Here is a 24,760-nt window from a genome sequence, read left to right as displayed (position 1 = left end):
CTTTTCTCTGCTTGGACTTACACAGCCTTTCCTGGCTCCCGAGTGGCCTGTGGTGAGGCATCCTCTCTGTAGTTTCTCACCTCTTCCCTCCTGGATTTTCTTTGTAGCCTCGACTCCATTTGATTCATTCATTATATTATATGTTTCTCTCTCTGTTCTTTATTGAGCAGCATCTCATCTCATCACTGCTGCTTAGAAGTTTTGGGTTGAGGTACATGTTAGTTAGGGTCCTGTTGGGGTTGGGGATATAGTCCAGGACATGTGAGACCCGGGGTTCAACCCACAGGGCCAGAAATGAGTGAGCGAATAAACCAGTGAGTCCACAAGTAAATAAAGAAATGCAGACCTTGTATGCAGGCCCCTGAGGTGAGCAGGGAAGGAATGAGGAGGCCCCTCTGCCAAGACATGTCTGGGTCCTACGGAACAAGAAGTCCCCAAGGTGTAGGATGGACACTTAGTCCACTGTGGTTTACGTGAAGTTCATAGATGGAGAACAGGGATCCTCAGGTTCATGGGGACAAGCCAGGGACAGACTGAGGGTGAAGCCATGGCTTTCTGAAGAGAGGGAGCATCAATAAGCCAAGTGAAGCTGAAGGTCTAAGGCCCACGACTGAAGAGAACACGCTGGGTGGTGACATTGAAGTCACCAGGACCTGGGGCTGGGGAGATGGAGAAGTGGCTCAGTGGGCCAAGGACTGCCATGAAAGTGATCCTCAGAAGCCACACGTGTCAGGTGGGCAGGCTGGCTAGTGAGAGACTCATCCTCAATGCAGAAGGTCCAGACACGACAGATGGTGGTGTCACCCTCTGGCTGTCACCTGGATGTATGTGAACACACACACACACATACACACACACACACACTATACACACGCACAGCAGTAACTGTGGCTTAGCACTAGCTGACTTATATGTTTTTACTTGAAGTGGGGATGCAGAGTCAGGTGGAGTGGGCTGAGGACACCCAGAGCCAGTGGGAGGTGCGTGTATAAGGGATGATGCAGCAGGAGATGGTGACCCCGTAGCCCAGGCTGGATCCTCTGCAGAGGGAGACAGTGAACTCACTGAGGTGAGACCAGACTTAGTGGAGAGAAGACATACCGTGTCTAGGAATGTAGAGGACAGGTTAGTTGTTACCCGTGGGCCTGGAGAAGGCAGGATGGGAATGAAGCCAAGTGGAAGGAGTGGGGGGCTGTCCTGTCAGGAGCCTGGGCATCAGGCACAGCGATGACTCCCAGTGTGTGGCAGGCACATAGTGAACTTGGTTATTTCTCTCTCATAGATTCTCTGAGGAGGGGCGAGTTCACCAAGTGGCAGGGGGGGTCACAGGTTAGAGACAGAAAGAGACTGGAGGTGACAGTGCCCTGGGCACTGAGCATGCATTACTCACGCCTCTGTGACCGGTGGCATCACCTCCAGGGACGTGTTGTTGGACATCAGGCCTGGAGGAAGCAAGTGACTACCTGTCTGCAGCCTTAGACTTCCAGCAGAAGGGAGGTGTGCCCGGCTTTTGGTGGACTGGAGAATTTTAGGCCAAGTGATCCAAGTGGCTAGGGCAGGGGCTCTGGGAAAGGAGGAGGGCTGGGGGCAGATTAACTGGGGTCCCAGCACGGTTTCCCCTCCCTTTGCTTCTTGCTGCTTCTTGTGTGATTAAGGGCTGTTAAAGGGAGAGTGGTCCACCCGCGGTGGGAGAGCCTGCTCAGCACGCTCTACAAACCCCATGTGTGCACTCGGCAGTGAGAGTCTGGGTCAGGTCCCAGCGTCAGGTGCAAGTGTGCTTTCGACGGGATCTGGGAAGATTCAGACGTTGCATGCTTGATAGTTTTTTTCTCAAATGACGACGACCTTTTGTGGCACGGCTTTCACCGTCCTTCTCCACCTTCATCTTTCTAGGAAGAAAAAAACCAGCACTGCAGGGAATGCTGGGCCGTCCCCCTGGCTGCGTACACTGTGCTTATGAGATGCCTCCGGGAAGGGGTAAGGAGCCTTTGTTGTCCTCTTAGACCTGGTGACTGCAGTCGCCCTCCAGGCTCGGAGCATAGCCTGGAGCAGTGCAGGCTTCGGTGCAGTGCAGCTCCTGAATGTAAATAGTCCCGGCAAGCCGCTGTCCTCATTCAGTTCAGCGCCTGGCTTAAAGGATGATGGGAAATACGGACAGCGTGGCCTGGCCGTCTCCCTGCGATGCAGTTAATTACCCTGCCTCTGTCCGGGGTCTTTAGCCTGCCTGCTCTGCGCTGAGCGTGTAGCTGCTGATCGGCGCTCCATGCAGATGGCTGTCCAGTGACCCCTTGTTGTGCAGTGTCCGCGACACCACGCAGAGTGACAATGGCTGGCCTTGCAGGGCGGTGGCCTCTGTTTCCCTGATGTTATCTGACAGGGTTCCACCCAAGGAAAAGCCACAGGCTAAAGACATCAGTTACTGCAAGAGTGAACAAGACCGCAGTAGAGGCAGCGAGCAGTCTTGGCCACTGTCCCACGCCTGTGGAGGGACAGCGTGACCATTGTGACTCTTACGAAGGAACACGTAACTGGGTCTGGGCTACAGTGCAGAGGGTTAATGCAGTGTTGTCACAGCAGGAAGCAGGACAGCTCTCGGGCAGACGTGGTACCCAGGAGCTGAGAGTTCTGCATCATCATATGTAGGCAACGGGAAGAGAGAGGGACCCTGGGTCTTAAGCATTTGAAACCCCAGAGCCCACCCCCAGTGACACACTTCCTCTAATAAGGCCACACCTCCTAATAGTGCCACTCCCTGATGACCAAGCATTCAGATCTATTATTAGCCTGTAGGCCCTTTGTCATGATGGTGCATGTGACATGGGGGGTGATATGGGGTGTGACAGAGGATGACATGGGGTGTTACAGGGGGTGTAACATGGGATTACATGGGATGAGAGAGGGGTGTGACATGGATGTGACATGGGGTTTGACATGGGATGTGACATGGGATGACATGAGATATGACATGGATATGACATGGGCTGTGATGGAATGTGATGTGGGGTATAATGGGGTTGTGTCATGGATCGTGACATGGGATGTGAAATAGGGTGTGACATGGGATGACATGGGGTGTGGCATGGGATGACATGAGATGACATGGGGTGTGACATGAGATGACATGAGATGACATGGGGTGTGACATGGGATGACATGGGGTGTGACATGGGATGACATGGGGTGTGATATGGGATGGCATGGGGTGTGATATGGGATGGCATCGGGTGTGACAGGGGATGTGATGCATAGAGTGTGGTCCTTAGCTGTAGCCAGGATCCGTGCTCGGGCTCCTCACTCAAGGCTTAGGCCAGGACACTTGGTGGACACTGGGAACACAGGTGGAGATGACAGTCCTGTGGACATACTGGCCTGGCCTTTTGGGAGACAGGATGAACCATGAATATAAACTTGTCAAGGATGTAAGGGCCGGAGGGCAGGTGTGAGACCGAAGTCCCCGGACCCTCTGCTGACAGTGAGCAGGCAGGCAGGCCTCGACCGCCCCTCCTCCTCTCCTACGCTGAGGGTACTGGCATGGGGGGGGGTCTTTCTTCAGATGCTGCTTTATTGCTGAGGTGGGGACCATGGGCCCAAGGCTGGGGTGGCCAGGATCTAATGTTTACAAGCAAACAAGATACAGATGTTTTTAGTAAACAACAGACACTGTGGACTGAGTGGGGGGTTGAAGTGAATATTAATGAATTATCCACCCCAGGGGGATGGGGATTTTCTGGGGCAGTTTAGAGAAGTGTTCTGGGTGTGGAGAGCCCTATTTGATAGATACAAGGTGGTGCCCACTGTCTTAGGGGTAAATCTTAATGTGGCCACTGGCGTGGAGGCTTCTGGAGCTGTTAAAATATTCGATCAGGCTTTGGTGGGCACAGCAGTTCCTGGGTCCGGCTGTCTGTCTATCCTTCTGTCCCCGAGAGAATGAGTGCGCTGCTTCTTACGTTTGCCTTCGGTCTCTGTGTGCAAGCTTTGCAGGTGACTCAACATGGAGTATAATGTTTGATCACTAAATTATTACTAGCCACTTTAAAATTGATATCGTTTTATGTATTAGTAACATGTTTGTTCTTTATATACCATGTATTATACACACACACACACATATATATATATATATATATATGGTGTGTCATGTATGTACCTATGTGTACACACGTGTACTAGCGTTATGTGTGTGCATGTGTGCCCATATGTGTACATTCATGTACTTGTTGAATCATGTTTTCATAAAGGGGGAAGGCTCACATTTTGTTTTAATTTATGAAGACTCTGGGTTGGAGAAGCAGGTAGGTGTGGTCTTGGCAGAGCTTGGTGTAGCGTGTGAGCACTTCCCCTAAGATGGATCCCTGTGCTTACGGCTCATGTCCAGCGGTCCCAAGGCTAACAGAACTGCTTGATGCATCCGGGACCTGCTTCAAGGCGGAGTCATTTCTAAAGCCTTTACTTTTACCTGCCAGCAGCTCTCAGCACGACAGGTGTCTTCTTAGGACAGAAGACTGTGAACCCACATACCACACGCTCCTTTGATGGAAGGAATCTAATCCCAGACGTGTGCACGTTGATCGCACACCCTCTGCTGCACAGTAGCTTGTCTGAAGTGCAGCTCCTCTCAGCCCTCAGAATGTGCCTGGAAGTAGATCCTCCCTCCAGCAGGGCGTGAGGAGCCTGAGCCACATCTCAGGGATTTTGTCAGCCGTAGGCACTGGTTGTCCAATCACCGGAGGGCTCGTGAACATGGCGATTGTTTCCTGTCGTCTGCTTGCTTTGGTCTCTTCTCAGGGACGCTTGTCTTACCTTAAATCCGATTTACTTTTTGCTTTGTTGGGAACTGCACGGCTGTGACCTATTCCTAGGAACTACCTCAGCCACCAGTAAAGGGAGAAAGTCACAGTGGGAACCCCTTTTCCTCACTCCCACTGAGCAGCGGTCACCATTTCACCCTGTCTACGTTATGGAGCTGAATTTAAAAACCATGCATTTGTGCCTTTGTTTAAAACCATACACTTACACCTTTATTTTCTGAACCGCTGGGAAAACTACACACACAGCGCCGCTCTGCCCAAAGAAACCTGTTTGTCTCCTGTGATTATGTGTCGCAGGTGCTTAAAAAAGATTCATTTTTAACTAAGTGTGTGTGTGTATGTGTGTGTGTGTGTGTGTGTGTGTGTGGTTTTTACACATGAGTACAGGTGCCCATTATGGCCAGAAGAGGGAGTAAAATCCCTTGGAGCTGGACATACACCAGCATGGGAACACACGTGCTGTTAGCAGCTGACCCATGGCGTGGGAACTTGTAGTTTGTGGTTGGCTCTTTCACTTTCCTTACAGTGCCTGATGACCGCCCAAGGGCTTAAACTAAAGGCAGGTAAGATGACCGAGAGGCAGAGGCCACACCACACATCTGCACCTTGTTCTCTTGCCTCCACACATGCACTGTGAGTGTGAGCACCACTCCGTAAAGAAATACACGGAAGGCAGTCAGTCCCTGGAGTTAATGCTGATACTTTTATATGTTTACCATGAACTTTCTCTTTATCTGTTCATATTTGTATGCTTTTGTTTAGTTGGTTTTAGAGATGGTTTCATGTGTAGCCTAAGCTGGCCTTAAACTCCCAGTCCCCCAAGTCCCTCCAGTCCCCCCAGTCCCTCAATTCCCCAGAGTCCCACCAGTCTCCCCAGCCCCCAGTCTCCCCAGCCCCCCGTCCTCTCCAGTCCCCCAGTCCCCCAGTTACCACAGTCTCCCAGCCCCCCAGTCCCCCCCAGTCACCACAGTCTCCCCAGCCCCCCGTCCTCTCCAGTCCCCCAGCCCCCCAGTCCCCCCAGTCCCCCCCAGTCCCCCCCAGTCCCCCCCAGTCCCCCCAGTCCCCCATGTCCCTCAATTCCCCAGAGTCCCACCAGTCTCCCCAGCCCCCAGTCTCCCCAGCCCCCGTCCTCTCCAGTCCCCCAGTCACCACAGTCTCCCAGCCCCCCAGTCCCCCCCAGTCACCACAGTCTCCCCAGCCCCCGTCCTCTCCAGTCCCCCCAGTTACCACAGTCTCCCAGCCCCCCAGTCCCCCCAGTCACCACAGTCTCCCAGCCCCCCAGTCCCCCCAGTCACCACAGTCTCCCAGCCCCCCCAGTCCCCCAGTCACCACAGTCTCCCAGCCCCCCAGTCCCCCCCAGTCACCACAGTCTCCCCAGCCCCCGTCCTCTCCAGTCCCCCCAGTTACCACAGTCTCCCAGCCCCCCAGTCCCCCCAGTCACCACAGTCTCCCAGCCCCCCAGTCCCCCCCACTCACCACAGTCTCTCAGCCCCCCAGTCCCCCCAGTCACCACAGTCTCCCAGCCCCCCAGTCCCCCCCAGTCACCACAGTCTCCCCAGCCCCCCCAGTCCCCCAGTCCCCCAGTCTCCCCAGCCCCCAGTCCCCCAGTCCCCCAGTCCCCTCCAGTCCCCCAGTCCCCACAGTCTCCCAGCCCCCCAGTCCCCCCCAGTCCCCACAGTCCCTCCAGTCCTCCGTCTCTATCCTCTAGGCGTTGGTTTCACAGGCATGTGCCACCTCTGACCCCTGATATGGCTATTTGAGGTCCTTTGTGGACCCCTTAGACTTTCTTGCTGTTCCTTTTAATAGCAGTGTTGGAACTTTGTTAGGGAAGCCATTGCATTGTTTTGGCAATGTTAATCCCTCCAGGTGATGAACCTGGGCATCTTCCAAACCATCTTCAGTTTCTTCCCTCATTACCTTACAGTTTCAAGTCTTTGAGCTTACACTTCTTTCCCCGGTTAAATTCACTCTCATGTTTGTATCACGGATTTCTCTGAATTTTACTGTCAAATCTCTACTTGGGAAGCACTGAGCAACAGTGAGAAGACGTGAGGGAACTGTCATCTTTTGTTTGGTGACCAGTGAGTGAGCTCGTTGGCTCTGACGGTAGCGGGGTTCCCCAAGGAAGTCTCACCCCTCAGATTTCCACACCAGCCACTGTTAGTCCTTGGTTAATTTCCAGCATCAGTAAATTAACACCCTAATCATTCTGTACATTTTCTTTCTTCGATTCCATGTCCTGTGCCTAAAGGGCACCTAGGTCTTCCCTGGAGACTGTAGTGGACCAGTCTCAGAGTAAGTAATTGTGCAGAAGCCTCTTGCAAACCCTTCAATCTGTCCACTATTCTACTGTGGTGCAACCTAGGAGAGTGGACCCGGGAATAGTCTCAGGCAACGGCCAACGTTATTCAGCGCGTCAGACAACGTATACTCTGAGGGGTAGGAGTGAAGTCTTCTCAAGGACGTGCTGTGGGCAGAAACACGCTTTCCATAGAAACGTATAAACGAGTAGCAATAGCCAGTTGTAATCTATACTCTAATGTAAACTCGGTCCTGTACACGCATCTGGGAGGGGTATGAAAGCACAATTCAAGAATAATGAAGAAGCTGAGATCACAGCCTCTTGGCTTGTTTTCTTGGAGTTTTCTCACAAGCATTCAGAATCTCCCTCACAAGACCGTGATCTGACATCGAGATAAAGAAGAGTATTTCTAGTCAGAATGGCATTGTGGGCACGAGGCTGGCTCTGCCACAGCGCAGGCATCTGCCTCTGTTCTTGGGGAAGCAGCGTCCCCTCCTTCCTTCTCCACAGGCACATTCCTCTCCGGAGGAGCCGCTGTGGACTGTGGGAGGTCAGAGCTGCATTCTCTCTCTCTGAGGGTCCCCCTTCCTTATTAGTAAGATTTCCTCTAAAGGAAGATTTTGTTTTAACAAAGAAAACTTTTACTGATTTCTTTATAGCTTTGTTTTGAGTGTTGCCAAATGTACAAGACAAGAATCTCTAAACAAACCGAGTTTGGTTTTTGTTATGATTTTCCTGGTGTTTAAGAGGAGGCCAAATGCCTACAAGCGCCTACAAGCATCTGCATAGTCAGTGCATGTGTGGTCTTCCACTGTGCAGCCTCAGACGGATAACTGGGAAGAGTTCTTACAGAAAGGTGTGCCACGGTAATTACACTTACAGGGTTGTTCTGCTTCTGCGGCCTCTCTGGTGTAAGGACAAGGAAAGAGCTCTCTATAAATGCTGTCCCATGTTCATGACACCTGCATGCATTTTTGTCTCCAGTATGAGTTCTTCTGTATAAGTTGACAGCTGCGGTGGATCGCATGGGATAAAGTTAGATCCACAGTGGATCACATGTAATAAATTTAGATCTATAGTGGATCACGTGTGATAAATTTAGATCCACAATGGATCATGTGTAATAAATTTAGATCTATAGTGGATCACGTGTGATAAATTTAGATCCACAGTGGATCATGTGTGATAAATTTAGATCCACAGTGGATCACGTGTGATAAATTTAGATCCACAGTGGATCACGTGTGATAAAGTTAGATCCACAGTGGATCATGTGTGATAAATTTAGATCCACAGTGGATCATGTGTGATAAATTTAGATCCACAGTGGATCACGTGTGATAAATTTAGATCCACAGTGGATCACGTGTGATAAATTTAGATTCACGGCAGATCACGTGTGCTAACTTTAGATCTACAGCGGATCACATGTGATAACTTTAGATCTACAGTGGATCACATAGGATCAAGTGAGAGCTGCAACAGATTACATGTGGTAAGCTCACCACTGTGGCCCCCTGAAAAGCAACAAGGTGAACGCTCTGTCTGAAGAATTACCAACATTTATTTAATTCATAATTTTATTAAAACATTCTTTGTTGCCTGAATAGCTGAGCCCTCTGGTTATGGAGTTTTCCATATTTATCACATTAACTGACATCAATTTCAAAGTGGTTTCATGCTTAGTGAGGGCTGAGCATTCTGAGTGTTCTGCATACTTCAGCCTTTGAAGGGACTCTCACGAGTGTGATCTCAGAAGTGCAGTAAGGGGAGCACGTCAGGGGTTCCCCATATCAGCGTGGTTTTGTCCCAGTCTGAGTTCTCTGTGCTGTGCTGTGATGGAATCCCCAGCTGATGCTGCCTGAGGGACGATGGGCTTGCTTTGCTCCTGGTGTGCGGGCGCACAGTCCACCAAAGCAGAGAAGGCGTGGTGGCTGCCGCTCCGTGGCTAGGGTTCCTTGATTCCTCGATTCTCAGTACCCAGGAAGCGGAGGAAGGAGAGTGTGAGCTGTTCCTCTCTCCAGTTTTTTCTTTTCAGTTTTTTATTCAACCTAAGATCTCAGATCATTCACAGGTGGACCTCTCTTCTTAGCTAATTGTCTCTGGAAATGTCCTCACAGACTTAATTAAGGGCGTGTCTCCTAGGTGATTTTAAAACTCAGTTAAGCTGATAGTGAAAATTAACTGTCATATGTACTTAGAGTTAAATTACTCTAAAAACATTTTCCTCTTTGTTGTCTTTAAAGGGTTTGACACCAGCATGCTTTCCCCTGTGGTCCCTCACATGGGAGTGTCAGCATCTCTCCCCTGTGGTCCCTCACATGGGAGTGTCAGCATCTCTCCCCTGTGGTCCCTCACATAGGAGTGTCAGCATCTCTCCCCTGTGGTCCCTCACATGGGAGTGTCAGCTGCAGCATGTCCCACACTCAGAGCATTTCAGAACGTTTCCTGTGGGGAGCTCCAGCAGAGACACTTTCCACCTGCATGTTCCCCTGTATGAATGTCTTGTGTGATAAATCCCAGCTGGACGCCTTCCCACATGTGTGACATCCTGAGGGGCATATGACACTGTGAGTCTACTCATGTTTTAAGTAAGGTGTGAATATGTCCGACAAATATGTCACAGTATCACTGTCACAGGAGCTCTGCGGTGTCGGTTTTCCTTTAGATTGACTGGGATACAAACTCTCAGCGAGAGACCCTCCACAGGCACTCACTGAGTGTGCTCTCTGAGTGTGCTCTCTGAGTGTGCTCACTGAGTGTGCTCACTGAGTGTGTCTGCAGTGCAGTGCCGGTGTGCTCACTGAGTGTGCTCACTGAGTGTGTCTGCAGTGCAGTGCCGGTGTGCTCACTGAGTGTGTCTGCAGTGCAGTGCCGGTGTGCTCACTGAGTGAGTGTGTCTGCAGTGCAGTGCTGGTGTGCTTGATACACTCACAAAGGCCTTTCCCAGCTATCGTGTTGTTCATTTTCTCAGTTAATTGATTTTAGATGTTCCATCAAAGACGACGAGAAGAACATAGTCTCCTATTCTTTGTGGCCATATGGGATTTTAATTTTTTTAAATTACTTTTGTGTGTGTTTGTGTATGTATGGGGAAAGACAACTAAGGTTGTTCTTTAGCCTACACACACACACACACACACACACACACACACACACACACACATTTTTGAGCCTAAAACTCGCCTCGTAGGCTACATGGCTGGAGAGCTGGCCTCGGATTCACCCGTGTCCACCCCCGGAGCAGTGGGGTTACAAAGCTCCCGCCACCTACCTGGGTCTTTGTATGTAGTTCTGAGAGTCACCTCACCAGGTCTCTCCCCAGCCTTGTGTGTCCTCTGTAGAGACAGGGAGTAGTTAATGAGGTGTCAGAGCCCGTACACAAGTGAGCACACGTGCTTTGGTGTACATTCAGAGGTCAGAAGATAGTTTGTGGGTCCTAGGGACCAAACAGGCGTTTGGGATAGCAGAAAGCACCCTTGTTCGCTGCCCCTTCCTAAAAACACTTGCTCCCTGAAAGCAGTTTGAAGTGTTGACATTTGCTTTAGCCTGTGGGTGATTTGGTTACCCTTGTGGACGTGTCTGTCTTAGGACTCTCGGTCCTGAGTTTGAGCGTTTGGCTCAGTGTTGCAGCTGGCAGCCACCAGAGCCTCCTCAGCCAGGGCTGAGCTGGGGTTGTCCTGATAACTCGTTACAGTTTAAAGGTTACATCTGGTTCCACACGGTGGTCATGTGCTTATGTTAGTTATTTTCTGGATCATTTTCCCATTTTGGTTTTATGTGAAACAGGTGGCGCCGTGCTCTACTTCCTGTTTAGTTCGGAGGGTTGTGTTTTCCCTGCTCCCTGGCGTAGAGACCCCCAGCTCTCTGTAGTAGGCCCTAACAACCAGAACATTATCCCCAGTGGCTGTGAAGAGACCACACGCACATGTTCCTCATCCTAAAGAGCCTTTGCTTGGAGAAGCGGCACTTTTTGAATCTTCCTGCCTTTTGTTCGTTCTCCAGGAGGAACGGGTTGTCAATCACATGGCTGCGAAGATTATTGAGAATGTTTGCACAACATTTTCTGCCCAGGCGCAGGGCTTCACAACCGGGGAGATTGGGCCCGTCCTGTGGCACCTCTTCAGACACTCCACTGTGGATGCCCTGCGGATAACCGCAATATCGGTGAGTCCGGCATCTCAAGCGGATCCAGCTGGGACCTTGAGCACTCTGTCTGAGGAAACGCCCCTGAACGGGAGTGAATTTAATGGAAGGGGCAGAGATGTTGGTGAGAAGATATCTCAAGAGAGGGACTAAAGCAGAGCTCTAAAAAGGGCTTGGAAGAGTGAGGGACTTTGTGGCGTGAGGCGTCCATTACTGGTTAAAACTATGTGAGAGTTCATGGCAGCTAGTGGGTCCTGGGGGATACAAATTCACATGACCACAGCGCCCTGGTAGAGGTCAGAGGGCAACCTTCTACCACCTGCATCCCAGGGGTCAGGGGTCAGGGGTCAGGGGTCAAACCCAGGACATCAGCTTGGAGGCCACTGCCTTAAAGCCTGTGGTGCCATCTTGACACCCCCTTCTCTCCTCCCTGCCACTGGGAGGTGAGCCAGGGCCTCACCCTCCAGGAAGTGTTCTACCACTAAACAGTATCTACAGCATCCTTTTTGCCTTCAGGAAGGTTGTCCTCCCTCCCTCCCCCCTCCCGATGGTTCGGACTCCTGTGACCCACACTGACCTTGAGTATCTGATTCCCCTGCCTCAGCACACCTAGCGCCATGCTCCAGGGTGACTCTGTGCTAAGTGGTCGCATCCTGTGAGAGTGAGGTGAAGTCACGCAGACGTGGGGCCTCGGTAGCTCCGTTGCTTTCTTGGTGTTGATGGGAAGCCTGCTGCTTTTCGTGCGTGTTTACCATGACTGTGTGTAAGGGTTAACCGTATATGAACGTGCGTTATTGGTCTGTTGGAAGTGTGTCACTGGGGGGGCGGGTTTGAGGTCTCTGTGCTCAAGCTCCACCCAGTGTAGGAGACAGTCCCCTTCTGCTGCCTGTGATGAAGACGTAGACCTCTCCCCTTCTTGTCCATTGTGTCTGCCTGGACGCTGCCATGTTTCCCACTACAACGATAATGGACTGAGCCTCTGAGCCTGTAACCAGCCCCAGTTAAAGTCGTCCTTTAATAAGAGTTGCCTCGGTCATGGTGTCACTTGACAGTGATGGAAAGCCTAAGACAGTGGACATTTTCTTTTATTCCTAGATCCCTGTAGCCAGAATTTAGGGAGTCTTTTTAAAAAGATTTATTTATTTTATGTATGTGAGCACACTGTAGCTGTCTTCACACACCAGAAGAGGGCATCAGATCTCATTGCAGATGGTTGTGAGCCACCATGTGGTTGCTGGGATTTCAGGACCTCTGGAAGAGCAGTCAGTGCTCTTAACCACTGAACCATGTCTCCAGCCCTTAAGGAATTTTTAATTAGCTCCATTTTCCAGAAAGCAAATGCTGACATGCTAGAAAGTCCCCAGTCTGCACGTCTGCTCTTCACAATGCCACTTCTGAAGAGAGCTATGGGGCATAGCTCCTTTCTACCAGTATATCCTGGCCACCCTCCTGACTTTCCCGTCTGCTGCTGAACTGATTGGAAGCCCTGTCCCCATGGAGCCTGAGAACCAGCATCCTGGGCACTGAGGCTCTTAGACAACACAAGTGCCAGCGGGGCTTGTAGCAGAGGCTGGACCATGGCCTTCTGCTAGGGAGTCAGCACCTTGACTGTGGGGAGTCGAGCTGAGGAACACGCGCCCTGAGAAGTCACAGGTCAAAGGACATGTCCCAGTTCTCAGCAGTGTTACTCATCTCACCTCGCACGTTTCCCTCACTTCACACCCACTGGAACCCATTTTCCATTCATTTCAACAGGAGCAGCTTTAAGAGCCGCTCACCCTCAGAGAAGGAAAAGTACTTCCAATGTGTAAGACCCCCTCCTCCCCGCTGTTTCCCCAGCTCCCTCGGTCTCTTGGTGTGTGTCTGACGACATGCCTGCCTTTTCCTTGGTCTCATTGTTAACCAGTCACAGGTGTGAGTCAGCTGAGGGAGCTTGTGTGACAGTAACTGTGAGCCGTGCATGAGGGAGATCTCCGAGCCACAGCTCCGGGGCTGACCGTCTGCGAGAGCATCCTGAACGCTCTGGGCAAAAGCCTGTCATCTGTGAAACAGGGACGCTTGTCAGAGCATTGAGTGATTCTCAGATATTCTGAGACAGTGTTCTGCACACACTGAAAAATGTGTGCATTCAGCAAGGTGCCTTTAGTTGAAAAAAAGCCCCAGTTTGTGGAGCAGAGGCAAGATTAGACATGTTTTTAATTGGTAGCATTAAGTGTTAAAGTATCCATAAGTCTTTTTCAACATAAATTTTGTTGAACATTTTATATGTATGTGTGTTTCTTGTCTGGCAAGTGTATGCACCATGCGTGTACCATGCCTGTGGAAGCCAAAAATGGCATTTGTCTTAGTTAGAGTTTCAAGTAACTCTTAGAAAGGACGACATTTTCTTGGGGCTGGCTCACAGGTTCAGAGGTTTAGGCCACTGTGGTGAGGGCAGGAGCATGGCAGCGTCCTGGCAGCCACGGGGAGGAGCTGAGAGTTCTACATCTTGATCTGAAGGCAGCCAGGAGGGACCGCCCTTTCACACTTGAGCATACATGTCACCCTAAAGCCTGCCTGCACAGTGAGCACGTCCTCTAAAAGGCCACTTGCCATGGGCCATGCGTATTCAAACCACCATACTGCTGGATCCCTGAAACTGGAGTTAGAGTTCTGAGTTACCATGTGGGTGCCACGGATCAAACCAGCTCTGCAGAAGCCGTCGGTGCTCTAGCCATTGAGATGCCTCTCCAGCCCCCCTCCTCAGCCATACAAGCAGCTGGATTTTTATCTTAAGTTTGTTGGAAATGTCTGAGTCTACGGCTTTAAAACAAGTGACAGAGCAGCAGATTTGTGCCCTATGTGTTGAGCAGAGGTGTGGGGCATGTGTAGGTGTCGGGGTGCCCAGTACCCTCAGAGTCTGTGAAGGATCCGTGCTCCCCTTTCTACAGGCGCTGTGCAGAATCACACGGCAGTCTCCCACTGCCTTCCAGAATGTCATCGAGAAGGTGGGTCTCAATGCCGTCATCAGCTCCCTGGCCTCTGCCATCTGCAAAGTCCAGCAGTACATGCTGACCCTGTTCACCGCCATGCTGTCCTGTGGGGTCCATCTCCAGCGGCTGACCCAAGAGAAGGTATGACTCTCTCCTACGGTGGCGCATGCTGCATACAGTGTCGTCCCTGCAGGTGGACTCCTGTGTGTATCACAGAACGCTCCCTGGAAGATGCAGGAAGCTGCTTTTGGTGACACGCACCAGCACGTGGCTTCTGCCACCTTCTTGTAATGAGGAGAAATGACACCGAGAGGGTTTCAGAAGCCTAACGCTATGCGATGCACCAGCTCTTAAAAACAACCATGTCTGTCCACAGTTTGTGTACAATGCAAGCTAAGGGTCACCTTAAGGGTCACAGTAGTTTGGGCCAAAGTTAGATGTGGTTCCAGCTTTTCTGGTCTGCTGGGACTCTGCATGCCTGCCAGGATGGCGAGGCACACTTTACAATCAGAGCCTCCACTTCATTTGTCCTTCCGCTTTGCGTTAGCAGCGGATCCAGGTACTCTCACATACCACGCCCCCGACACTGGACCGCACCCTAGCTCTCCTGCCATAGTTCTGTAAATCTCAATGGAAGATTGTGGAACGCGGCCATTGAAACCACCGTGCTGAGTGCGGTCCTACTGTATTAAATGCTGTCTGTTGCTTTTTTATATTTAAAGCTAGAATTTTGTTCTATTAATGGCATGCTCACATGGTATCTTAGTTTCTGTTGCTGTGATAAACTACTCTTTGAAGCAACTTAAGGAAAAGGGGTTTATTTTAGCTCACAGTTCAAGAGTACAGTCTATGACAGAGATACCAAGGCTATGGGGGCTTGAGGCAGATGGACACATCCATCCAAAGTCAGGAAGCAGAGAACCATGACCACAGGCTGCTCAGCTCTTTTTTGACCTGTACAGACCAGGATCCTAGCAAAGGGAATGGTGCCACCCACAGTGGGCAGGTCCTTACACCTCAGTGACCATAATCAGATGCACCCTTAGCCAACCTTGCCCATGTTACCTGACCCTGCCCACTGCATCCCACCCTCCTCACTGCACCCCATGTTCCCAAAGGCCTGTCCCCCAGGCAATCCCAGATTTTCAAGTCAGCAGTTAAACAACTTGATACATGGAAAGTCTAAGTGCTGAGCACAGCATTTTGTCTTCAGTCCAGTGTGGTGTTACTCAGATGGCTGTGGCTGAAAGCAAGAATTGTTTAGTAATCGGTGTGGATATTTGCTATTCAGTTTTTAAATTCTACCATTGTACAGAAAAAGTCACCCTTACAGCAGTGGAGCTGGGTCTTCTTGTGGGACTCCTACAGGTGAGAGAGAGGCTGTCTCGGCTCTTCCAGCCTTGCTGTGAGTGGAGGTTCCTGGCCTCACTGCAGCTGGGTTTGCCTGCTATCCATGGGAGGCCTGCCCTTTGCTGAAGGGAAATGAGGAGAGGATCTGGGGGAAAAGGGGAAGAGGAGGGAGGGGTTGGACAAGAGGAGGAGAGGGCAGAGTGGTCAGGATGTAATATCTGAGAGAAGGATACATTTTAAATAGAAAGAAAAAGAGTCACTGTTGGGCAGCTTTACTCAGTGAGTTGTGGTAGAGGCAGAGTTTTAACAGAATTATTTTTAAACTTTTGATTCACTTATTTTTATACTATATTTTACAAAGTCACAAAAATTAGATACTGTGGTTCCATTTTTAGTTTCTTCCTTGGCGTGTCCAGGCGCTGCTGTACATCAATGGGGGTGGGTCAGCAGGACCCCAGTAGGGCAGTGAGGGCCAAGGGGAGGAGGCCTCCTCGGGAGATTTCAGTGTCACAGCTCTTAGGTAGACGATCACCAACAGAACAGCTTGTGCTCCTTACTGCAGCGAACACGGGCTGTATGAACCTTGGAAAGAGAGAAGGGTTCTTCTTAGGGTGAAGTTTCATTGGCTGGGGTTTAAGGTCCTGCAGATACCTCATTTACATGGAGAGGCCTCTTAGAAAGTTGTACCTGTAGCTCAGCTAATTTCTCCAGGGATTATGTGACATTCCTCAGGTTGAGTGTGGGGAAGGTAGAGCAGAGGAAGCCCTGCTGGGAAAGGGAGTCTCTCATTTTGCACCTAGCTTGGAGGGCTCTCCAGACATCTCCAGATAACAGGGATGCACATTCACTTTAGTTCAGATTGGCTCTTTCTCCATCCAAGTGTGCACCGGGCCCAACTCTGCTTGGTCTGAGGTCAGATGAGTTAAAAGTGCTGTGGGTAAGGCAGGACTGGTCCTTTCTTTTCTTTAAACTTTATTACCATGTGTATGTGATTGTGTGAGCTCATGTGCCATGGAGTGTGTGGAGCTTTGTGTAGTTGGTTTTTGCCTTCATGCAGGTCCTAGTGACTGAATTGCAGGTCTTGAGTTTGCTGGCAAATGCTTTAAGGACAGAGCTGTCTTCTCTCATCATGGGAGTGCACAGCGTGGGGCAGAAATGCATCCTCAGTGCACATCGTGGGGCAGAGATGCATCCTGAGTGCACAGCGTGGGGTAGAAATGCATCCTGAGTGCACAGTGTGGGGCAGAAATGCGTCCTGAGTGCACAGTGTGGGGCAGAAATGCATCCTGAGTGCACAGCGTGGGGCAGAAATGCATCCTCAGTGCACAGCTCAGGGGTGTCACATTCGCCCACACGGGTGCTGCCAAGGTGCTTTCATCTTGAAAATTGAAACTCAGTATGCAGACATCTTGGGTGGTAAGGCTTGATAATAAATCTACCTTGGTAGGCTGTCTGACACCACACTGGCACGGGGAAGGAGGTGTTGTTTCTCTACTGCTGGTTTGGGCAGGCGTCCAGGTTCCTTGTTGAGTTGAGCTGAAGTTTAAGGATGAATGAATGCCCATGGCACTGTTCAGAGTGGGTTCTGACTGTCTACCTGGCCTTCTGGGATGGGCACCTGGCTGGTAGGCGGGCAGCTGGGCCCTGGACACTTTTTGCACTATTGCTAGTGTCTGGGAATGGTGTTTTCATCACTGACAGAAGGGAATGAAGATGTGGGCTTCCTGCTCTGCCTCTTCTGGTGACAGCCACAGAGAAAGGGAGGAAGGTTACTACTGTTGCATGTGAGCAAGCTGCAGACCCTCATCATGTGTTCTGACAGCAAGGCTGGGGAAGGGGGATCCAGCTGGCGAAAGGGACCTGCTGCAGAAGAGTTTCCAGTTTTCACAGAGTTGTGATGGAAAAGCCAGCTTTTCATGAGTCTTTATTAACACTTCTCTGTCAGGGGATGGTGTTGGGGTTCAATGTCATGATCAGATGAGGTCTAGGACCCCAGAGCCCCTTTGCAAATGGGACCAAGGATGTTGTTTTTCATGTTGTTTAGCTGAAACAGAGTAGTCTCTAGTACTTTTCTATGTTGCTGACTTAACCTTGTTCCTTTGACTTTGCATAGACATGCTTGGTTATTTTCTTGTGTATGTGTGCATGTATTGTATGCATATGAGTGTTTGGTGTGCTCACCTGTGCATGCATAGGTGAGAATATTTTGTAGCAATACTCTGGGATTTGAAGCTTTCATCCTGGAGATAGAGTGGTTCTGACTTAGGAGCTAAACAACTCACAAGTCTCAGGGAGTCCCTGAATCAGACTAGACTTACAAGTCTCCTCTCTTCTCAGTGTTATATAAGTTGTAAAGATAGTTGAGGAGAGGCAAACCTTCAGCCTTTTGAGTTGCAAAGATGGCAAGTTTTCTAGGTCCACACTCAGGCTGGGTGGGTGTTTTGGTGATACAGTTGTCTTTGAGTTACCCATGTTCCTATGAGTAATTCTTCACTCATGCTTTTGTAAGTCACTGTAATAAGGTTCCCCAAGTGTGACTTTGATAGAGTCATATTGTTGGTTTGTCCTTGCTGCCCTATTTGAGGTGAGCAAGTGTTTGTTTATATCTCCTCAGGAAAAGGCAGGAAGGCCTCTACTGCTTCCCACCTTGTCACTTTTTGAAAGAGTCTCTTACTAAACAGTGTTTGCAGTTTTGGCTTGGTCGCCTGACTGGTCAGCATGTTCCCAGAGTCCTCCTGTCTCTGTCTCCCTGTCCCTAGCCTTGGGGTTACAGGTATAGGTTGCCAGGCCTGGCTTTGGCCTGTGTACAGGGTATCCGATGCTTACTCAGCAAGCGCTTTACCCCAGAGCTGTCTCTCTCGCTCTTTAGTTAATTTCTTGTGATAAACTTTTAAGTAAAATTGTAAGGTTTCACTTATTTTTTAAAGGCCCCTTTCCTGAGTAGTTTACCTGTGATAGTGTGGTTTATTATGTTAGAAACGCTGCCCTTTTGCTGAAAGGCCCAACCTGCTGTGTGGTGAGAGTGCTGTGCCTCGGAGCTGCCCTGAGTTCACAGTCAAAGCCCCTTTTTTCCTTCTATCTTCCAGATCTTAGCCCAGCACACAGAGGTCCCATGGTGAAGTCCTCTTTTCTTCTCTTTATGCTCTCACCTCTGGGACTTGAGTGAGCCCCAGGAGTTAGTTTCACTTGTTGACAGTTGTGGTTTCGGCTGGAATCTTTGCCCTGGACTCACACAGGTTGCAAACTCCACCTTTCCTTTGACATGAGCACACAGGCAGATGGTGTCTGCTCTCGGAACTTAGAACCTCTAAGCACAGAGGAGGCAGGTCCAGGGGCTGTACCGCTCAGTGTATGGACTCCGGCGTCCAGCCTCAGAGAGCCTTGGCGGGCTCCGTAGTTGTCACGGAGACACACCCTGACTGCAGAAACAAAACTACCCTCTAAAAAAGACCCCTTGGGAGCTGACTGTGATGAACTGAAAAGTGGCACCAAGAGTACCCAGAGTGATGGAGGCTTGGGGGCACGTGTGTCTAATGAAAAGCTTCAAATGTGAACTTGGAAGAATTACTGAGGTCCCACGTGTGCCTGTCACCAGCAGTTGAACACACACAGCTAATTTCATTTGTGTATCAAGGACACGTCATCATTCAGTTACTTCCTGCCTCATGTCACAAAACTAACAGTTTAGGTCTTTAAAACATGTATTTGTATGTGTGCATGCCTATACTTACATCTAAATGTGAGATTGCACGCATCAGCACGCATGTAGAAGCCATAATACAGACTGTGGGAGTCCAGTCCTTCTACTGTGTGGTTCCTGGGGACCGAATTCAGGTCATCAGGGTTGGCTGCAGGCACCTTTGCTCTCTTGCTGGCCCTTCCAGTTCTTGATATCCCGTCACACTCAGAGCTTCCTCATTGTCTTGTACATGACTTTGATAGATTATTTGCTGTGGGATCTAACTAAGCCTCCTGCCTCAGGTTAGCTGGTCTGTTCACCTCCTCAGCACTGAGATCCCCCTGTATCCTTTTCCATCTTCAAAATGGGTTTTTGAGCAGAGAATTCAGAGTGCTGTAGACTTTTCCCCACCTGGATTTAGCTGATTGAATCTAGCAAACACTGTGAAATACAGATCTTTTAACATGACGTGTGTGTTTCTTGTAATGTGTGCTTACAGGTTTGACTAGATCCCTGTTTGGGGTCCCGGGAGAGGGAGGATCAAGCCCTCCAGGGAATGGATTCCTCCCAGGAGAAGAGAGACATGTGTCACTCACCTGCCTCTCTCCAATGTGCGGAGCTGTGGAGGCTTGTGGCACGCAGGGCACCCGGTTTTACTGAGGCCTCGGCAGCTCTGGGTGGCTCTTGCCTATGCTGGGAAGAGCTTCCTGCTAAACTGGCTTCGGAATCTTGCCATTTATCTTACTTACTCGGGATTCCTCTGTTGGAAAGATATCTGAGGAGCGATATGGTGCATTTTACCTGAGCAAAGGCAGGGCAAATGCTTTGTACATTTGTTTACTGGTTTGCAGAATAATGAGTGGGTTGCTTAGCAGTCTCCAAAGACTGTCTCTCTGAGTGCACTTTCTGATTTGGCTCTGTAAGTCAGCGCAGCACAGAACAGCTTTTTCTAAAGGCTTCGAGTCGCCCCCTGGGCCTTTCCATCTTGACTCTTGTGGTCTTTGAGTCTTGCTGTGTGATGTGACAATGGTTTCCGTCTTGGATGTCTTGTCTCTGGATCTGGAGCCGTCTGTCTCTCTAAGGAGTCTGGCAGGGCTCTCCTTGGGCTCGGGTTGCTTATCATCTCTCTCTTTTTGATCGACAGAGCCAGCGAACATCTATTTAAAAATACGTCACCTGCTCGTGGTGGCATTTTTAGTTTTACCTTGGGGTTTTTTGTTTTTGTTTTTTGTTTTTTTTAAACTAAAGCTGAAAACCTTTGTTCCTAATGTGATAGAATTTTGCTGTTCTAGTGTTTGGTCAGGATGGTAACACTAACGTTATGATTTCAAGTAGAGTTGTTATTTTTTGTCAGTGTTTTTGTGCTTGGGATATGTGGGCATGTGCAGGCAGGTTCTTCAGTGTGCGTCCTTCTCTTATGCTGTACTTTCTGAAACTGCTAATTCCATATGAACTTAGGTATTTACTCAAGTTTTAAAAAATTTTGAAGTACATTAAAAATAGTTCAATTTGAATTTTCTTTTAAGTTGGGGTTTCTAGTATCTCATGCTGGTCTTAACCCCCCTATGTATCTCAAAATGACCTTGAACTTATGACTCTCCTGCTCCCTAATGCTGGGATTTCGGCCATGTCAGGTTTATGTGGTGCCGGGGAGGGGACCCGGGCTTTGTGTGCGCAGGGGAAGTACCGGAACATCGAGTTACAGTTCCAGCCTTAGTTTCTCTCATAATCATTTAAAATATTAGCTGGGCATCTGGGAGAATGGCTCAGTGGGTAAATGCACTTGCTCTGCAAGTGTGAGGGCCTGGGTTTCCATCCCCAGCACCCACATAAGATGCTGGCTGTGACTCCCCATTGCTGTGAGGGCTGTGGTGGCTGTCAGACTCACTAGCTACAGGTTCATGTGACAGACATTGTCTCAAAGACAGAGATAAAGCAAAACACCCGAAGGCTTCCTCTGGCCTCCACATGTGCACTTAAGTATGTGTACCTTCTTCCCGCCCTCCACTTGATTGATGGGCCAGTGAAAGAAAAGAGCGACCTGGAACCTGTGGGATAACTCAGTAATTAAAGACACTTGATGCCAAACTGATGGCTAATCTCAGTGTAATCTCTAGATACACAGAGGAAGGAGGGAACCAACTTGTAAAAGGTTTTCTGACTTGTACATGTGTTGTGGCAAAACACACACACACACACACACACACACACACACACACACACACACACCCTACCACCACCACTACCACACTGGTGGTTTTTTTCTGTCACCTTGATACAAATCTAGACATATCTGAGGAACAGGGACTCTTAACTGAGAAAATGCCTCCATCAGATTGGCCTGTAGGCGCGTCTATGCAGTGTTCTTTTGGCTAATGATGGCTGTGGCAGGGCCACACTCACTAGGGGCAGGGCCAGCCCTGGGCAGATGGCCCTTGGGGCGCTAAGCAAGCAGGCTGAGTGAGCCATGGTGAGCAAGCCGGTAAGCAGTGTGTCTCCATGGTCTCTGCTTCAGTTCCAGCCTCCGGCCTGCTCTGAGCTCCTGCCCTGACTCCCTTCATGGTGGTCTGTAAGATAAAGTCAGCCCTTTCCTCCCTGTGCTGCTTTTGGCTGTGTTTATCGCAGCAACAGAAGCCCTAAGACACTTGTTTTCTTTCTTCAGCATAAAGCTTTCTGATGGATAACCTGTTTTAATCTGCTGGGAATATCCGCACACGTGTCTGCTTGTCCTCTGTATATTCATATAACTCCTGTTTCTTCTTTGTCCACCTCCGACTCTGCTTCTCCCCTGCCATCCACATCTGTGTGAGGAGGATGTTACTATCACTCTCCTCACTTCTGACCGGGAACAAGTCAAGCGCTAAGTCTTAGGGAACCAAGCAGAACCAAGTTGCCCTACCTCGGGAGAATGGCCTCTGATTGGTAACTTCCACTGGGCTGGAAGAATAGTAATCTTTGTGGGAAGACACAGGGTTGTACAGTGTGGACCCTTGCCCCTGGAAACTCTCCTTACCTGTGTGGCATCTATGTCTTGGGTACCCAGTGACCTGACAGACTCTAGTGAGAATCAGCTGATGCTGGCTTCCCACAAGCCCCGCATCCTGACCTAGCTGGTAGAAAAGACAGCCAGGCTTGCAGTTTAGTTGATACTACAAACTGGTAGGGGCTGTGATGTTCTCTCCTTCTGAGGTAAGAGGTGGAACAGGCCACCTTGAAGGTGCCATTTGTATGGTTCTTGGTAGGGTTTGGGTGAGGAAGAGTCTCATTCAAAAATCTGCCTTTACTAAAAGTTCGCTAAGTTTATGAACAGTTTCGAGTTCATTAATCAAGATTTGGAGTCTTTTGTGATCTTTGCTTTTTATTTTATTTTATTTTATTTTATTTGTTGATGGTTTTTTGAGAGATCATTTTTCTATGTAGCCTGTACTAGAACTTGCTTTGCAGACCAGGCTGTCCTGGAACTCACAGAGATCCACCTGCCTCTGCTTCCTAAATGCTGGAATTAAAGGCACCACACCTAGCTGAATTTTTGTTTTAAAGAAATGGATTTGAAGATGGAAATCCTCTATTGTTCCATTTCTTCTTAAAGTTTATCTGAAATTCTAGTAAAATTTTAGGAACCCAATCCCTTTTGGAAAATGGTGTGGATTATTACAATAACTGACTTTGAATGTGCATACATGTTTAAGGGAACACCGTGACAGGCTAGTGATGGGCAGCGCAGTTTGACCAGCAGTGACAGGCAGTGTGGTCCAATCCCTCTGGGAGCCCATGGGGAGCCTGTAGGGAGGTAGCTTCCTTTGTGCCAGGTGTATGCCTTTCCCTTTAACGGTATATCTGTCATGTGCATGAGTGTTTTGTGAGCATGTATGTCTGTGACCGTGTATGTATCTGATGGACACAGAGGCCAAAGGCATCTGGAACTACAGCTGCAGCTGGAGTTACAGATGGTTGTGAGTGATGATGTGGGTGCTGGGAATCGAACCTGTGTCATCTGGAAGAGCAGCCAGTCTCTTAACCACTGAACCACCTTGGCAGCCCACCAAAGTGCTTTTTGCAATGACACTAGAGTTACTGGGTTAGAAGTTGCTAATGAAGGATTTATGAAGTGGAAACGATCCCCAAGTGCTAACCAGATGATGAGTTTGCATCTTGCCACCACGTTGTCTGCATTAACCAGCGTGCGTCCTATCCAAGAATGCCTTGGCAGTGCCTCCTACAGGCATGGTGTGAGGTCAGCTTGTGTTCTTGCTCCTATCAGCAGGAAGCTAGAGTTCAGTGCTATCACATCACCTCAGGGCCCTTGCTGATCTCAAGACTATCACCCCACCAGGTAACGTGGCCAGGCTGTCCTCATTGGCTGCCGGCTGTGACGCTGGGTGGAAGCATCTCATTGGCTGCCGGCTGTGGGTGGAAAAATTCTCATTGGCTGTTGGATGCAGCCTGGTTTTGCCTGTTCATGCTTTTCACTCGTTTGCTAATCCGATCTTTGTGATGTGTGTGTGTAAGCACGAACAACTTTCCTCAGGGTCTGCCACCTTACTTTTGTGCAATAGGGTTTTCCACTGACATGAACTTTTGGAGTAGGTCGGGCTGGCCGGCCAGTGAGTCTCAGACATTCACCAGTGTCTGCCATCTCCTGTGATCCCCCTTCTGTCATGAGACAAGCTTGTGCACTGGGAAGTGGTGTGTTTGCTTTGGTTCCGTGTCGTCTGACAGATTTCCCATTTTAGATGCCGATTGCTCTGGGTTTATTTGTGATGCTGCTACCGCTGCAAGGAGGTGCACGTGGGATGCATTCGTTTTTCTACCTGAGGATAAATTCCTTCAGATTAGCAGCGGTGTCAGAAGAAAACTGCAGGATTTTGAGATGCGGTCATTTCCTGTCAGCTGTAGGCAGGGCTGAGCCCTCACCGGCTGTCAGCTGTATTGAAGGTTGATACTTGTGCAGGGACACCTTCATCTTTGCTGGTCTGCTTTTCATAAAGTGGACTAGTATTTTTCCTGACTCAATATTTCTTTGACCATTAGTGATGACAACTGGAGTGTCTTAGTCAGCTTTAGCTGTCATTGTGACACAGACCTAGAGACCTCTGAAAGGGGGAACTTCAACTGAGGAATTTCCACCATCTGTTTGGCCTGTAGACATGTTGGGAGGGAGTTTCTTGATTAATGATTGATGTGTGAGGACCTAGCCCACTATGGGCAGTGCCATTCCCTAGTCAGGTGGGCCTGTGCTATATAGGAACAGTAATTGATCTTGAGGTAGAGAGCCATCCAGTAAACAGTGTTCTCCCACGGTATCTACCTCAGTTACTGTCTCCAGGTTCCAGGCTTGAGTTTCCGCTCGAGCCTCCCTCAGGGATGGACTGACCTGTAAGCCAAACCGTTTCCTCCCCAAGTTGCTTTTGATCAGTGTTTACCAGCACAGCAGAAAGCAAATCAGGACCGCTGGATGCTGCACTTTCTAAGATGTCTGGGAGGCTGAAGGGGCTCCACTGTT

General features: G+C 49.6%; 1 protein-coding gene across 1 annotated transcript in view; it reads left to right on the top strand.

The window, feature by feature from the left end:
* The window catches only part of ULK4 (unc-51 like kinase 4), a gene marked incomplete at both ends in the record, with an annotated part of 259,342 nt that overhangs the window by 37,934 nt on the left and 196,648 nt on the right, over positions 1–24,760 (top strand). Inside the window, 3 exons of the mRNA XM_080934211.1 lie at positions 1,894–1,977; positions 11,116–11,277; positions 14,187–14,369. Of these exons, the coding sequence (XP_080790337.1) occupies positions 1,894–1,977; positions 11,116–11,277; positions 14,187–14,369 (429 nt within the window). The remainder of the gene's footprint in view (positions 1–1,893; positions 1,978–11,115; positions 11,278–14,186; positions 14,370–24,760) is intronic.

The sequence above is a fragment of the Micromys minutus genome (genome assembly GCF_963924665.1).
Source record: "Micromys minutus genome assembly, chromosome: 21".
Classification (NCBI taxonomy): Eukaryota; Metazoa; Chordata; class Mammalia; order Rodentia; family Muridae; genus Micromys; species Micromys minutus.
Note: the sequence above shows the minus strand (reverse complement) of the source record. Positions and strands in the feature narration are given on the sequence as shown.